Source organism: Oscarella lobularis, chromosome 8 (assembly GCF_947507565.1).
Source record: "Oscarella lobularis chromosome 8, ooOscLobu1.1, whole genome shotgun sequence".
NCBI classification, from domain to species: Eukaryota; Metazoa; Porifera; class Homoscleromorpha; order Homosclerophorida; family Oscarellidae; genus Oscarella; species Oscarella lobularis.
This window is the reverse complement of record NC_089182.1, coordinates 964,751-978,410: the sequence shown is the minus strand read 5'-3', so window position 1 is coordinate 978,410 and position 13,660 is coordinate 964,751. Positions and strand designations below refer to the sequence as shown.

Here is a 13,660-nt window from a genome sequence, read left to right as displayed (position 1 = left end):
TCCTTTCTACTAACGCACGGTAGAAAGCGAGTGTGTCTTGTAGATTTCGAGTCGTTTTCGCTATGAATCAGGGGACAAAACAGCAGGGAGTCGACAAAGTCGATTGGATGTATCGCCAGGCAGGCGTCAACAAAGAGGAGTATCTACTGGGGAGAACTATCGACCGGCATGCGAATCCTCTATTCGATCCTAGCAAAGAGGCGGGGGTCAGATACATAACTATTATCATTTTTTCCGATTAAGGCAGAGTTGTACGTCTGTAGGCTTCAGGAGGACCTGGAGCATTGTTTGCCGAATCTCAACTCAACGTTTCTGTTGATATGGCTAATAAGATGAGAGAGGATCCGCTATTTGCTATCAAGTACGCTGGAAGGGGAGTAAAAACTCATTTTTCATGAAAATGCTTGCTATCAGGAAGACGGAACATGAACATCGAAAGGCTCTAATTAATAATCCTATTAGAATGAAACAGTTGCAGGAAATGGTACCTACCCCATTACTATAGTGAAACCTCGAAGAAGAGGTTTCACGCATATAGTTTATGCAAATACAAGAATCCACCGATTTAGCTCAGTTCGGGTGGTAGCAAGAAAAAGGAAAAAAAGGAAAAAAAGCACAAGCACCACCACAAACACCACGAAGAGCGACACAGAAAAGACGATGATAAGCATGGCAGGGACAGAGATCGCAGAAAGAGATCGCGATCTCGAAGCAGGTAAAAGAAAAATAAAGAAAAATAAAAGACTCTTTTTTGTAAAAAAATCGCTCTCTCAAGATCGCCTCATCGACGAAAAGGAACATCTCCCGATCGTCGAGACGACGCCCGAAGAATGTACCCGTCCTATCGTCACAAACCGCGACGCCCCGAAAGAAGGTATATATGAGACATTCCGTCGCGTAGAATTACCATGGGTGGGCGGGTCCCGACAGCTTTATTAAAAAATATTCGCGGAACGCTCTACGTTGACGGATTGTTTGCCTAGGCGATTGGGTTCGGAGGAAATGGAAAGAAGGCGGAAGGAAATGATGCAGGACGCCAAGTATGCGTTGGGGAATTCGGGCGGGGCCCCCTTCTTTGCAAAGCGTTTCCCAATTCCTTGGTTCTTACGCGCACGTCATTACCGATGAATACGACGTCATTTGGAAAGGCGAAGCTTCATTATCGTGCAGCCAGAGGATGTCCGAGACCGATCCGAAAGGGTTATTGGGACCTAATTAGAATTCGGGCGGTTTGAATCGGTTTGGGGGCCCCGCCTTACAATCTGGACTATTGGTCGGGTAACATGACAAGCAGTCGCCCTTTCGCGCCAAATTGCTCTGGGAACGATCGTTCTCAACGCTGACGCATTATTAGCGCGGTTTTTCCCCTGACGAACGAGAGCTGCAATGAAAAATTTATTGATCATTGACCCGGTGAACCCCGAATAGTAATCACTTCCACTTCTCGTACACCGACCTTGTTTCGCGGTAGTTAGCCGGGGCCGGCACACATCTAAAGTCGTGACCGCCTAATATGACATTACTTCGTAAGTCCCGCTTGTTTTGAAGACGTTCAGCTGGACCGGCACCGTTTAGACCGCTCGCCCACCCAAATCGCGTTACATTAGGTTCCCAAACGCCGGTGCCGGGAATTGCGCGGAAGCTAACGCGCTCAACGCTAATGCTATTTCCGCCGTCTGTGCTGTTCTGCGTCACGCGACAGCGTTGACGAAGGAAAGAATACGGAGCTGCTGCTAAACGCCGCTTCCGCGTATTCTCTTCCACTAACCGCGCTTTACCCGGCCCGCTTTCGTGCAAACTCACGCACAACACAATATTCGTGGGCGCGGTTAGTTCCTAACTGGGTGACGTTGCGCTGACACAATCACGCGTAGGACGCCGAACAAACAAACTTTGCGTGCTTTTTCGCAAGCCGGAGTCATGCACCAGCACTCTAGTCATGCTCGTGGGTGGAGACTCGACGAAAACAGTCTCTTTTTGCAGACGTCACGGCCTGCCCACGAAGAGCCGTCTGTCGTGCCAGAGTCATGCACTGCACAGCACGACTTTTGCAAAGTCCGAAAAACACAGATTCGCTCTTTTTTTCGGACGTCACAGGCTCACAGCATGCATGCCCACGAAGAGCTGCCTGTCGCGTCAGAGTCATGCACTGCACAGCACGACTTTTGATCCGAAAAACACAGACTCGCTCTCTGATTTTTTGGACGTCATAGCATGCCCACGGGGGAGCGCCTGTGTCGCGACCGGGGCGCCACGCGCAGGCGTGCAGTTGCACCGCACTTAGCATGATGTGTCTCCCAGTCATGCCCTCGAGTCGCGTGGGTGGCGCTCCCCGTCCCCAGCGCGTATTGACTATAGTATACTAGGGCTTCGGCGGCGGCAATAAGTGCAAGGCTCCCTCCGAAAATAGACGGGCAACTAGATGTCTCTATGTATGACCTTTTTATGCATAGAGCGCGGGACGAGGAAAGGGAAGCTCGCGTGAGGAAATATCGGGTACGTTTTAATGCATGGAATGGGTGTACATGCATGCATCCAGGAAATGATTCGTCGACTCATGTCCTACTGTACCACACAGGATGACTTTGCGCGAGAACAGTCGGAACTTCAAGACGAAAAGGATGTCAAATTTATCCAGTCAGATGTGCCGCGAGACGGCCGCGCGAGCCGGTTGCCCGGGTTATGTGTAACACGTCTACTGTTTGTATCTAGTTCGTTGAAGGTGGCTAGCTATTCGTCGGCGACTAGTTCCGTCGAAGACCGAATCAAACGCAACATCAATTCGGTGCAACGCACGGGAGCGTCGCTGGCGAAGAACTTCGTGAAGAAACATATTTAGTAGATTTAGTGTACTAGCTAGAGTCCGTGTTTTCGATAAAGAACGTTGATGAAATGAGTGAGTCCCGGCCCCGGCGTTTTTTGCTCGAAAACAAGCAGGTGGACATCTCAATAAAGAGATGACGAGTAAACAGTTTGAGATCGAAAGTGCGATATTAGGACATCTTCGCCCACCCACCCACACGCGATAAAGGTTCAATCGTAGGCGTGACTCGATGGCAGCAAACAGGCGCGGCATTCTCGACGTTCCGTCGCGATAGATGCGCCCACCAACAACGAGACTCAGTAGCGGAGGAGGAGGAGGAGTAAGCCAGCTGAGTAGCAGAAGCGCGACAAACAAGCGCACATTTCGTTTAGTGGCCTTTATTTCGGCACAGCAGGATAGTTCAAAAAGAACTGATTTCGACTTCGCGTACAGTACGAAAAAATAAAAATAGACTCTCTCTCTCTCTCGTATAGTTCTGGCTTTGATATAAAGTTCAGGCGAATTTCGGCACCCATCTCAGGATCGTTTTTCGAAGTTCTGGGATGCTAACGCTGCGTCCCATGATGCGGGCGCGTTTCTTGTGCGCGAGCGCCTTCTCGGCGTCGCGTGCCCACTTGGCGCGAACCAAGTGATCCATGACAGAGTCGATTTGATCGTGACCTTGAGCGGCCGACGTGCGAAAGAAGTGGCACGTGCACGCCGTCTCGGCGGCGAGTGCTCGTCCTTCGGTCTCGGCGACGACGCGAAATTGGGCCAAATCGGATTTATTCGCAACGAGCGCGACGGGAGCGTTGGGACGGCTTCGCGCGACGAGCTCGAGAAGCGCGCGCGCCGAATCGAAGCTGCATCGATCGGTTTCCGAGTAGACGACGACGAACGCGTCGTTCGCTCGCACTTGCGCTTCGCGATGAAGCGAACGCGCCGCGTCTTCTTCGTCGAAACCGGCCGTATCGAGAACGTGCAGTTTGACGCGTTTCTCGGCGACGTTGATCTCTTTCGTGTACGTGTCTTCGAGCGTCGGGTCGTATTCGCTCAGGAAACGGCCGCAGACGAATTGGACAGTCAGCGCCGATTTGCCGACGCTCGCTTCGCCGAGAACGGCGACGCGAACGGTCGATTCTTTGCTCGGAAAGCTCGAGCGTCGTTTGACTTTCTTAACGTCCTTCATTGTTCAGAGAACGGCTTGTGACTCGTACGAGTAGACAGGGGCAACTGAGTGTTGTGAGCGGCGGACTCGGCTTATATTTGCTTGGGCGGGTCTGGTGCGTATCGCGGCCCACCGCAGGTGCCTCGTCCAATCAACGTTATTAGGCAAATCGAGATAATGATCTGTTGAGATGATGCATCGTCGTGCCAGAACCCTAATGGGATTAAACGGCTCCGACACGTCCTAAACAAATACGAGTGGCCTCTGTCGGTCTACCGCGCTCTGATACACGAGACGTATCCACGCGCTTCCTGCAGAGAGAAGCCGAGAGAAGCATAGCAGCTGTTCACGTCATACGCCTCCGATTGCGGGATGACGTCGACATGCCGAGCTCCGCCCAGTGTTGAGGCCGACACGTGCACGAGTCAACATCACCTGTTTTCTGCTCTTCTATTTTTCGATCTTATTTTTCCGCTCGGCCGCTTCCATCGAGTTATAACCACTCGAACTTCTGACGTGAGCTACTTGCTTGCTCTCGTTTGTCAACGGGATGCCGGAAGTGGAGCAGAGGACGACGTGGCTACGTAGTACAGTGCTATGTGTATCGATCAGTTTTCCAACTACCAACTGAGAAATATTCATCAGTGGCGCCGTCTCTGGCAACGACAGACGAGATATTTATCATCTCGCATATAAGATCTAGATATTGAATGGGCATTTGTCCGAACATGGTGCTATGGTGCTATGGCGCCATTCATTGATACGAGCTGTAAACCATCCCGCGCATTCCTCATACCCACTCATTCTTTCATTTCCACCATCGACCGCGATTGGAAGCTGGCTTGCGTCAAGCATTACCCTCAATGAATTCAAATGATGTTTACCGAACGTTTCAATTTTGAAGTAAATTTGCATACAAACCGCGCACGTTATGATCTCGCAAACTGCTGTATTAAATGTCTCGTGATCTCATCAATAGCGTGGGCGGTGGCGTGTTTAGGAAGAGGAAACCAAGAAGAGTAGGAGCCGCTTTCACAAGCGAAACGTAAATAGGAAGAGAGATCCGTGGAGTCTCTCCGCTGGGCCGGGGCTATACCAAAGCAATGTTTTCACGTCGAGTGTTTTATAAACACTGGTCCCCCCGATACTGCATAACATTTCCACGCCGCGTGGGCCAATATATGAAGCCAGAGGTCTCGAGTAGCTGAAGCCAGGACGCAAAGACTCATGAATAGGGGAGCATTTCTGCAATCGTTACACCGCGTAGTCTCCGCTTAGGCCGTAGGCCTCGAGCAAGTTCCAATTGCGTAGATACTGTAATGCGAACTGACTTCATTTTGGAAGCTAAACACTCACGGTGTGTCGCGGTAAGGGAACTGCGACAGCGAGACCATTTCCGGGATTTTTAGCCAAAGGTAGACTAAGCTTTACTAGACGTAGAATGGAAGGTCTAAGGTCTTGCGTCTCGGGCGTCTCGGGCCTCTCGTCCCGTTCCGAGCTGGCGCTTTCCTGATCCGGGGCGCATGCACTCCCCCCCGGATTACGGCAAAATGTTGAGATCGTTTGCAAAACGTGCAAGTCGTGCAAGTCGAGCTCTGAGCCCTTTGCCGCGACTGTGCTACCGCGGCGTCGCCGCGTTCGAAATCAGCCGCGACGTGCAGCGCGCAATCGACAATCGTCAAGCAATCGTCGCGCTCGAGTCGACGATCGTCACGCACGGCATGCCGTATCCGCGCAACGTCGCGACGGCGCTCGACGTCGAAGCGCTCGTGCGCAGTCGCGGCGCCCTTCCCGCCACAATCGGCGTAATCGACGGGAAATTGCGCGTCGGCTTGACGCGAGAGGAAATCGAATGCTTGGGCCGAAACGCGCAAAGCAGCCAAAAAATATCACGCCGCGACTTCCCGATCGTTTTAGGCGAGAAACTCGCCGGCGGAACGACTGTGTCAGCGACGGCGTTCGCCGCAAGAAAAGCCGGTGACTGAACTATTATTAGAATATCAATTCGCGCGGTGGCGGCGGCGGGGGCCTGGACCCCCTCAAAAGGGGGGCGGACTTATGTCAATATTTAATTTTCTCTCTCTGTAGGCATCGAGGTGTTCGTTACCGGGGGTATTGGAGGGGTTCACCGCGGGGCGGAAGTCTCCTTCGACGTGAGCGCTGATCTGACGGAGTTGGGTCGGACTCCCGTCGCCGTTGTGTGTGCTGGGGTCAAGTCAATACTCGACGTTGGACTCACTTTGGAGTATTTGGAAACGCAGGGCGTCTGCGTTGTCACCTTCGGCGAAACGGACGATTTCCCGGCGTTTTTTACGCGCGACAGCGGGTTCAAGTCGAATTGGAACGTTGCCACGGCAACTGAATGCGCAAAATTGATACGCGAGGGTTTCGCTTTGAACACGGGGTCAGGGATCGTCGTGGCTGTGCCAATCCCTGAAGAAAACGCAGCTGATAGTCGTATCATAGAGAATTCAATTCGGGAAGGAATAGCGGAAGCCGAGAGACTGAACATCAAGGGTCGTCATCTGACTCCATTTCTGTTGAAGTACATCAATGAGAAAACGGACGGCGCATCTCTCAGAGCCAACGTTGCCCTCGTGAAGAATAACGCCATAGTCGGCGCAGACATTGCTGTTGAATTGGCAAAGCTAAAACAGGAGACTACACAGGAGCAAGACGATCGATCCCCTGTGATCATTGGAGCATCGATTGTCGACTTCGTAGCGAAGGTAGACAGCGGCGCGGAATTGCGTCAAGACGGCTCCACGAATCCCGGACGCATCAGTCAATCGTTCGGGGGCGTGGGTCGCAACGTCGCCGAATGCGTCGCCCGACTCGGCGAACGACCTCACTTCATTTCGGCCACAGGAAACGATCAAACGGGCGAACTCCTGCGACGTCACTGGAAAGAACAAGTTCCCGGATGCGGCAATCACGACGCGGGAATGCTGATTTTGGGAGATCATTCGACGGCGACGTATTGCGTCGTACTGCGCGGCGACGGCGAAGTGCAGCTGGCCGTCGGCGATATGGCCATCAATGACGTCATCGATCCGCGACGGGATCGCGATCGCTTGATTCGAGCCCGTTTGGTTTGCATCGACGGTAATTTGAACGTCGATGCGATGAGATTCGTTTGCACGACGCGACGCGGTCACGTGTGGTTCGAACCGGCGTGCGTGGAGAAGGCGAAAAGGCCGATTCTCGCCGGTGTTCATCGACTTCTTACCCACATGACGCCGAATTACGCCGAACTTGTCTCGTTCTGCGAGGCGCTTGGGATTCGCGTGGAGGACGGGGACCCCGTCGTTGGCACCGTCCAGTTGTGCGAAAAACTGCTCGATTACGTGCCTTGTGTCGTGACGACGCTTGGAGAACGAGGCGTCGTTGTCGCGCGCGACTGGAGGCGTCTGCCTGGGCGCGATGTCGGCCGATGCGGACGGATTGTCGACGGAAAATCGTATGCGCACTTCGCGCCTGCGCGCGGCAATCTCATGCCCGTTCACGTGACCAGTGTAAATGGAGCGGGAGATAGTCTCACGGGCGGAATGATTGCAGGAACGTTGAAGGGATATTCGATGAGTAATTGCGTTCGGGCGGGACTCAGAGCAGCATACGCTTCCCTTCTGTGGAAGAACACCGTTTCCAATCAACTTGACATATCAGATTTCACGGAAGAAGAATTAGAAAAATGGGGACCGGACTTTGAGGACGTCTCTTCATTCTTGAGAGAAAACTAACTAATAAATTCGTTTCATTTCAAAGAACAACATTGTTTTTCAAAATAAATGTGACCGCTCACCTTAGTCTCCAAGACACTGACCAATGACGCACGCATCGCCGCAATTGAGCAAAAGCCCTAGAAAAAACCCACCGCAAAGTCATTCAATACAAAAATAGAAGTCATTACAGATAATCCCAATAGAAAACAGAACACAGCACAATCATACCAGCCAGTAATTCCATTACATTGTACCCAGATGACGTAGTCTAGTCCAAAGTTAGACTTCGCCGCTTTACAAGATTTGCCCCGGAGGCCGACTCGAGCGGACGTCCCCCGTCCTTTTATTCAAATAGAAGAGGCCGGCCCGTGGGTAATACACAGTCACCCAGACGTCATTAGCATACGCAGCAGTCTCCCTAAAAGGGAAGGCAAGTGTTGACTACTTGCATGCAAAACGTCGGTTTAGACTGTGAGAGCGTGCATGCAAAAGCGACAAACGATCTTATTATTCGAGCTATCATTCCGCTCGTCGTTTCACGCCTTATATGGATCGAACCTGATGGCTTCGGCAATGAAGCGGCGGATCTGCCCCGTGTGGTTTATGTAGGGAACGCCGAGAGTCGGATCCTGCTGTCGACCGCATTTCGCCAAGACGAGCTCAGTCTGGGCGTCGGTTAGCTGAACGAGAGTGTGTGTCAGTGGTATATAGGAAATCGCTCGATTCATTTACTTGAAAATTTAGCGATTTTAGCACATCAAGGAAGTGCGACGGATGAACAAAGCCAGACCGATCGGGATCTTGAACTTGAAACGCCTAGTCGGCGAAGAACTATAGAGATGAACCGCGACGCGCGGTGTCGACAGCGGGCCTACCTCCAATAAAACGTTGTCTATGATTCGCTCGACCGCATCATCTGCCTCGAGAGAGGCGGCGCTTGTCAGCGGCGGTTTCTCGGCGGCGAGACGAACCGCTCCCGTGCGTAGATTATAGAAAAAGGAGGAGCTGGTCGTCTGCACGAAAACAGGTCAAGGCAATTTAGTCTGACTAATTGCAATTCCTCTTCCGACTTAGTAGTAATTGTGCGCGTTCTTTACCTTTGAATAAACGCTGCACCAATCGCGAGGACCCGTTGCAGAGCCGCCTTCATTCTTTACTGCCTCCAAGACGGCGAGGAGCGTCGGAAGAACCATTCTGTAGTCAATCTAAAGAATGCAGCGCTGCTGCTGCAAGAGAAAAGGAGAAATTAAAAAAACTTTTGCTAACCATATTGTCAGGTGGAACGTGAATTTTTTCAAGAAGAAGGCTAACCTATATGCGAGAGTTCGGTGTACGGTAAATAACGTCTGAGACTATGCGCTCGCTTACTTCTCCGTCATCGAGATTCATACACAGTGCTGCGGAATTCAGCAAATAAACGAAATCTTTGGCATTGATCGTGCTGGGGAAATAACCAAAGCTCTTTGAAGTTTCCACACACACCGACGTTTTTCCGTTACCCGCATTGCTTAACGTCTCCCAGCTCAATGACGTGCCTTGTTGCCTCTTCTACAGTGTGCTTATCAATATCGTTCTAGCAACGTTAACTCGGATTAGAAATACAGATTTGACACGGGGAGCGTACAGGACTAGCATCCGGTGTCAACGAGTCTTTGCCGCGACTCTTTCCTTTGCCCATAAGGTTTTCAATTCTAAACCAACGACTCTCAGAAACCCAAACAAGGGTTATTCAATTCTAACTTTTGTCTCATTAGAGCTAAGTCACTGTCTTCGCTCAAAGACGAAGTAGGACGATTCCTATATCGTAAATTTTCCTTTCGATATCAAAACACCTCGCGATAATCGTTACTGTTTTTTAAACTGAATGATATCAGCTTCCAGTTCTGCTTCACTATAGTACGGTAGTTTGAATGATCGATTTTTCTGTAACTATTTATTCGAGAAATAATATCCAGCGAGCGTGCATGCAAACCTTTTCTGGTGTAACTAAGCCCTCTGGGTCAAATCTCGCTTGAATGTCAGCCAATTCAGCTTCCAACTCCATCTAAAACTCCCCCTTTTCACCCCTTACAAATTCCACCAATCTCTTTTCTCACCTGCTGCCTTTTCTTTCTCCGGTCTGCACTCAGAAGTCTCTCGTTTTCTTCCTTCAGACTCGCCAAGTGGCCTCTTGTTTGAACACGAGACGACTTAATAGGCGACTAAACATGCGCCAGTGCGTTGACGATAAAACCAAAGGAAATCTGACCCCCTCGCGGCATACCTGCGGCTGTCGATTTACAACGCAAACAACGTCTTTCACGTTGAGAAAAGCTCCGTGGCGAGCAGGACACGTAAAATAGCGTTTTCCCTGAAAAGTTCCATTATGAAGTCCGACTGCAAGAGACACAGATACAGCATAGAATGCGATTTCAGCGTGTGTAGGAATAGCTCTTACTTGGTTGATCAAGATGAATGCCAAGGAAAACGTCGCTGGCGCTCGTCGACGGCGCACCGTCAAGTTTTCCTATGTATTTGACAGTGCCCGATCGTTCGCCTTTAATGATGACGCGATCGCCGAGAAGAACAGTCTGGCCAAGTCTGAAAGAAAAAAAAAGAAAAACAAATAGAATATAGAGACTGAGTGAACGGTCGTGGCACTTTGTTCGGCGATGCTTCGTCACTGTGCCGCCCATTGACTGTACGGAGCGACAGACGGGGCAGGAGCAGCCTTGAAGAGGCGGAGGCAAAGCATCGGGACTTTTCTGCGAAAAAAATCGACAGTCGCATAAAGTCGAGAAATCGAATTTGTTTCACCTTGAGAGAAGACCGAGCTCTTCTATCCCCGCGACTATCATTCAACCAATTTCGTCTGAAGGTAGAAACGATAATATAATTCATTCATTGTTTTTTTTCTGTTTACGTACGAATTTGTGTATTCTCCTTTGGCGTTGACGACTTGGGCTCGCTCGGAAGCGCTCAAAAGCCGCGGAAGCACGCGTCGTTCATTCTAAAGTCGAGATTCGAATCTAGTTAGTTCTCGGAAAAAGACACGCACGCTCGGTCTCTCGCTTCTCGTTTCTTTGTCACTACAAATTTTCATTGCGTTTTCTTTTCAAGATCATTTTAATTTTTGTTTTTTATACATTGCTTGACGTTTTGCTTCCGTTTCCTTTTTTCGCGCCCGTTCTTCGCGAATTTGAAGAGGAGTCATCTGGAAAGAGACAAAAATGCTAATAATTAAATGTTAGGACTAGAATTTGACCTCAGCAATAGACAATTTCGCTCGAAGTCGCTAAAACAAAAAAATCAAATCCCCTTACGTAAATAAACTATTTATCTCACAGTGAGTTCCTTTCTTGCGCGATCCAAATCGGCCTCTAGTTTTTGATTTATTCTCACAGCTGCAAAAGAAGTTTCAAAAACAGAAAAAATCGTCAAATTCAAGCTGACTCTCTCTATATTGTCTTTCGGTATTATCGTCATGAGTCGTCAGTGTGCAAATCTCCTCAAGGGCGTCGCGAATCTTATCCCTAATATCATTATTAAATATGAGAGTCGTGCCTAATGTACAGATACCTTGTATGCTTCACTAGAGCTCCCAATGCAGGCTCGTCCTTTCCCCGCGTTAAATCAGTTCGCGACGTTTGAACCTAATCAACAAACAACGTCTGGGTGAGTAATAATCTATAACTATAACAGAAAAAGAATGAGGAAACAGCTTGTAGGGGTTCTTACAATATCTCTTATGCTGGTCATAGACACTAGAAAAAAACTACTGTAAAAAATTCTTTTTTCTCTTTTTTCTACGTACTTGATGGAACATCATGAACATTGACAGTCAATTGATGTTTATTCTGTAAGGAAGCAGATCCTATAGGAGGCAGTTGACTTCCCTCGAGCTTCTTTTCAAGTCTTAGGTAAACAATAATCAGATAAGAATGTCTCTAGCGTAAATTGGGCTAGGAAAGAGTACTCGTTGCTAAGGAGGTCCTCTTTGGAAGGGCTAGTGCACTACAGTAGGTTTTCTTTTAGTACATGCGGTAGTCTCAAGTTTCATAAACCGTGATGCTTGCTTGCTGGCTTGCTTGCTTGCTTACTCTGCTTTCTCTTTTATAAGCGAGGCGACTTCTTTGCACAGAGCGACCACGCCCCGTCGCGTGCCGTCTACGACGAGAGCGACGGCTTTCTCCGCTACTTCGCTATCTTTTTCATCCTCGTTCAAATTCACAGCTGCCGGAAGTTCGTCTGGAAAACGAGACTCGAGATGAGAGCGCCGTTTTGGGCTTTTTTACTGCACCTGGGACATCGTCTCCGCCTTCTCGCCAGTATTCAAACCAATTGCGATTGCTCTCGCCAGCTTCCATCGTCGGTTGAGGCGAAAAAGCCACCGATTTCAACATCGGTTGCTAAGGCAAGTAGTTTGTACGGGGTTTACAAAGGAAGATCACGTGCCTAGCCAAATTTACCGTACAACAATCAATTGATTTTAGGAGCTACCAATGGGAAGATTTAGACGCTGTTCGTCGGTTAGGTTAATTTAGCTAGGTCAACGGGGGCAACCAGAGTTCAGTTCCTCTCGGTAGGCTATGTGCGCACGCGCAGAACACAGTAGAAGAACGAGAGTACTGTCTAGAGCGTTGTCTCACGCTCTTTCGCAACAATTCGAGCGAGAGCGTTCTTATTGCGATGAGCAGAAGAGCGATAGGAGCTGTGACACTAACCAGCACAATAATCGTGCTGTGGTTCGTCTATACCACTCGCATCGGCCTACCGAAAAAACCGAATGGTAATCACGACACAGCGACCCATTAAAAATATCGAAATTCGATTTGATTCCTTACTAATGCGTGTCTAACAGTAGGAAAGCGGCCGCCTGCGCCAGCTGACGTCACATATGGCGAAAGCGCTTACGTAAACGAGGGCGGAGCTCGCCTACCAGACGCGATAATCATTGGCTCAAAAAAGGCGGGAACGCGAGCGCTGTTGGCATGGCTCAACGTTCACCCCAACGTCACTTGCTACACAAAGGAGGCCCACTTCTTCGATCGCGACGACGCGTTCGCGCGCGGGATCGACTACTACCGAAATCTCATGCCGTCGGTCAACTCGAGCCAATGGATCCTCGAAAAAACGCCGAGCTATCTTGTAACGCCAAGCGTGCCGAATCGAATCGCGCAGACGATGCCCGCGCGAACGAAGTTCATCGCCATCTTTCGCGAGCCGGTAGCGCGCGCTATCTCGGATTTCACACAGACGATTGATAAGACGCCGAAGATCGTAAAAACGTCGAAGCCGAGCGACGTTTTTCGATCGCGCGTTCTTAAACGATGCCCGCGCGACGGCTCGTGCGTCAATCCGAGGGCGTCGCTCGTCGCTATAGGGGAATATTCGCGTCACTTGCGCACGTGGTTGCACATGTTTGCGCGCAATCGATTTCTCTTTTTGGACGCGAAGAAATTCATGCAGGATCCCGTTGGCGCGATGCGCAAAGTTGAAGCGTTTCTCAATCTGCCCGCCTATTATAACCCAAGTCGATTTTATTTCAACAAAGAAAAGGGTTTCTACTGTCGAGATCCCTCGCAACCCGGATATACGGGGCACGGCGACGGTTGCCTGGGGAGCAACAAGGGACGCGAACACGTCACAATTGATGACAAAACGACGAAGTTGTTACAAGCTCATTTCCAGCCATACAACAAAGAACTCGAAGTTCTGACTGGTGTAAAATTTAGCTGGGAATATGATTGATATAGCAGATACGTACATCTTTTATTTAAGGCCTTAGAAATTTTGTCATACGCACCCAAATCGAATGCCACTTACGTTGTCTAATAATTTCGAGTTATACATGTATGACCTGAAATATTGGTAATTTGGGGCGGAGAGACCCTTGGATTTGCCAAGGCAACTGGTTTCGCGGAATAGGGAACCCTCTTGTACGGTATGTAAGTAATACAGTAGCTGGGTCACGGGAGCGCCCGTTAT

General features: G+C 49.8%; 5 protein-coding genes across 7 annotated transcripts; 3 read left to right on the top strand and 2 right to left on the bottom strand.

Annotated features, from left to right (window-relative positions):
* Positions 1-24: 24 nt before the first annotated feature.
* Positions 25-2,897, top strand: LOC136190139 (pre-mRNA-splicing factor CWC25 homolog). 2 transcript variants are annotated; one of them, XM_065978218.1, is made up of 9 exons: positions 25-206; positions 264-361; positions 415-484; positions 570-715; positions 776-874; positions 984-1,040; positions 2,454-2,496; positions 2,579-2,637; positions 2,713-2,897. In XM_065978218.1, the coding sequence occupies exons 1-9, from the start codon at positions 63-65 to the stop codon at positions 2,837-2,839; spliced, it is 843 nt and encodes a 280-aa protein (XP_065834290.1). In that variant the 5' UTR covers positions 25-62; the 3' UTR covers positions 2,840-2,897. The 2 variants fall into 2 exon arrangements, with proteins under 2 accessions (XP_065834290.1, XP_065834289.1); XM_065978217.1 differs by having other exon boundaries at positions 2,367-2,496.
* Positions 2,898-3,185: 288 nt separating this feature from the next.
* LOC136190142 (ras-related protein Rap-2a-like) lies at positions 3,186-4,045 on the bottom strand. Its single transcript, XM_065978221.1, has one exon. It carries the CDS (start codon positions 3,990-3,992, stop codon positions 3,318-3,320), a length of 675 nt encoding a protein of 224 aa, XP_065834293.1. The 5' UTR covers positions 3,993-4,045; the 3' UTR covers positions 3,186-3,317.
* A 992-nt stretch (positions 4,046-5,037) lies between these two features.
* LOC136190133 (uncharacterized) lies at positions 5,038-7,817 on the top strand. Its single transcript, XM_065978211.1, has 2 exons — positions 5,038-5,948; positions 6,060-7,817. The coding sequence occupies exons 1-2, from the start codon at positions 5,495-5,497 to the stop codon at positions 7,709-7,711; spliced, it is 2,106 nt and encodes a 701-aa protein (XP_065834283.1). The 5' UTR covers positions 5,038-5,494; the 3' UTR covers positions 7,712-7,817.
* A 14-nt stretch (positions 7,818-7,831) lies between these two features.
* On the bottom strand, positions 7,832-13,195 carry LOC136190128 (uncharacterized). 2 transcript variants are annotated; one of them, XM_065978207.1, is made up of 29 exons: positions 12,142-13,195; positions 11,973-12,081; positions 11,773-11,920; positions 11,487-11,587; positions 11,411-11,436; positions 11,252-11,325; positions 11,126-11,205; positions 11,018-11,076; positions 10,938-10,967; positions 10,819-10,886; positions 10,731-10,761; positions 10,600-10,682; positions 10,490-10,544; positions 10,334-10,437; positions 10,131-10,273; positions 9,957-10,069; positions 9,790-9,894; positions 9,666-9,737; positions 9,543-9,616; positions 9,434-9,490; positions 9,318-9,384; positions 9,193-9,266; positions 9,062-9,134; positions 8,960-9,004; positions 8,791-8,898; positions 8,569-8,706; positions 8,426-8,509; positions 8,252-8,373; positions 7,832-8,111 (listed from the first exon to the last, which is right to left on the bottom strand). In XM_065978207.1, the coding sequence occupies exons 2-29, from the start codon at positions 12,073-12,075 to the stop codon at positions 7,988-7,990; spliced, it is 2,361 nt and encodes a 786-aa protein (XP_065834279.1). In that variant the 5' UTR covers positions 12,076-12,081; positions 12,142-13,195; the 3' UTR covers positions 7,832-7,987. The 2 variants fall into 2 exon arrangements, with proteins under 2 accessions (XP_065834279.1, XP_065834278.1); XM_065978206.1 differs by having other exon boundaries at positions 11,973-12,127; positions 12,173-13,195.
* Positions 12,263-13,538, top strand: LOC136190138 (heparan sulfate glucosamine 3-O-sulfotransferase 3B1-like). Its single transcript, XM_065978216.1, has 2 exons — positions 12,263-12,461; positions 12,534-13,538. The coding sequence occupies exons 1-2, from the start codon at positions 12,362-12,364 to the stop codon at positions 13,421-13,423; spliced, it is 990 nt and encodes a 329-aa protein (XP_065834288.1). The 5' UTR covers positions 12,263-12,361; the 3' UTR covers positions 13,424-13,538.
* Positions 13,539-13,660: the final 122 nt, after the last annotated feature.

Bases quoted from the DNA above. Each gene is read 5' to 3' on its own strand.
- LOC136190139 (XM_065978217.1), top strand. From the start codon at position 63: ATGAATCAGGGGACAAAACAGCAGGGAGTCGACAAAGTCGATTGGATG. The intron at 207-263 runs GTCAGATACATA...GTACGTCTGTAG, and splicing joins ATCCTAGCAAAGAGGCGGGG to GCTTCAGGAGGACCTGGAGC. The intron at 2,638-2,712 runs GTCAGATGTGCC...GTTTGTATCTAG, and splicing joins AAGGATGTCAAATTTATCCA to TTCGTTGAAGGTGGCTAGCT.
- LOC136190142 (XM_065978221.1), bottom strand. From the start codon at position 3,992: ATGAAGGACGTTAAGAAAGTCAAACGACGCTCGAGCTTTCCGAGCAAA.
- LOC136190133 (XM_065978211.1), top strand. From the start codon at position 5,495: ATGCACTCCCCCCCGGATTACGGCAAAATGTTGAGATCGTTTGCAAAA. The intron at 5,949-6,059 runs GTGACTGAACTA...CTCTCTCTGTAG, and splicing joins GTTCGCCGCAAGAAAAGCCG to GCATCGAGGTGTTCGTTACC.
- LOC136190128 (XM_065978207.1), bottom strand. From the start codon at position 12,075: ATGTTGAAATCGGTGGCTTTTTCGCCTCAACCGACGATGGAAGCTGGC. The intron at 10,070-10,130 runs GTAAGAGCTATT...TGTCTCTTGCAG, and splicing joins CATTCATCTTGATCAACCAA to TCGGACTTCATAATGGAACT. The intron at 9,895-9,956 runs GTATGCCGCGAG...GCGCATGTTTAG, and splicing joins TTGTAAATCGACAGCCGCAG to TCGCCTATTAAGTCGTCTCG.
- LOC136190138 (XM_065978216.1), top strand. From the start codon at position 12,362: ATGAGCAGAAGAGCGATAGGAGCTGTGACACTAACCAGCACAATAATC. The intron at 12,462-12,533 runs GTAATCACGACA...CGTGTCTAACAG, and splicing joins CCTACCGAAAAAACCGAATG to TAGGAAAGCGGCCGCCTGCG.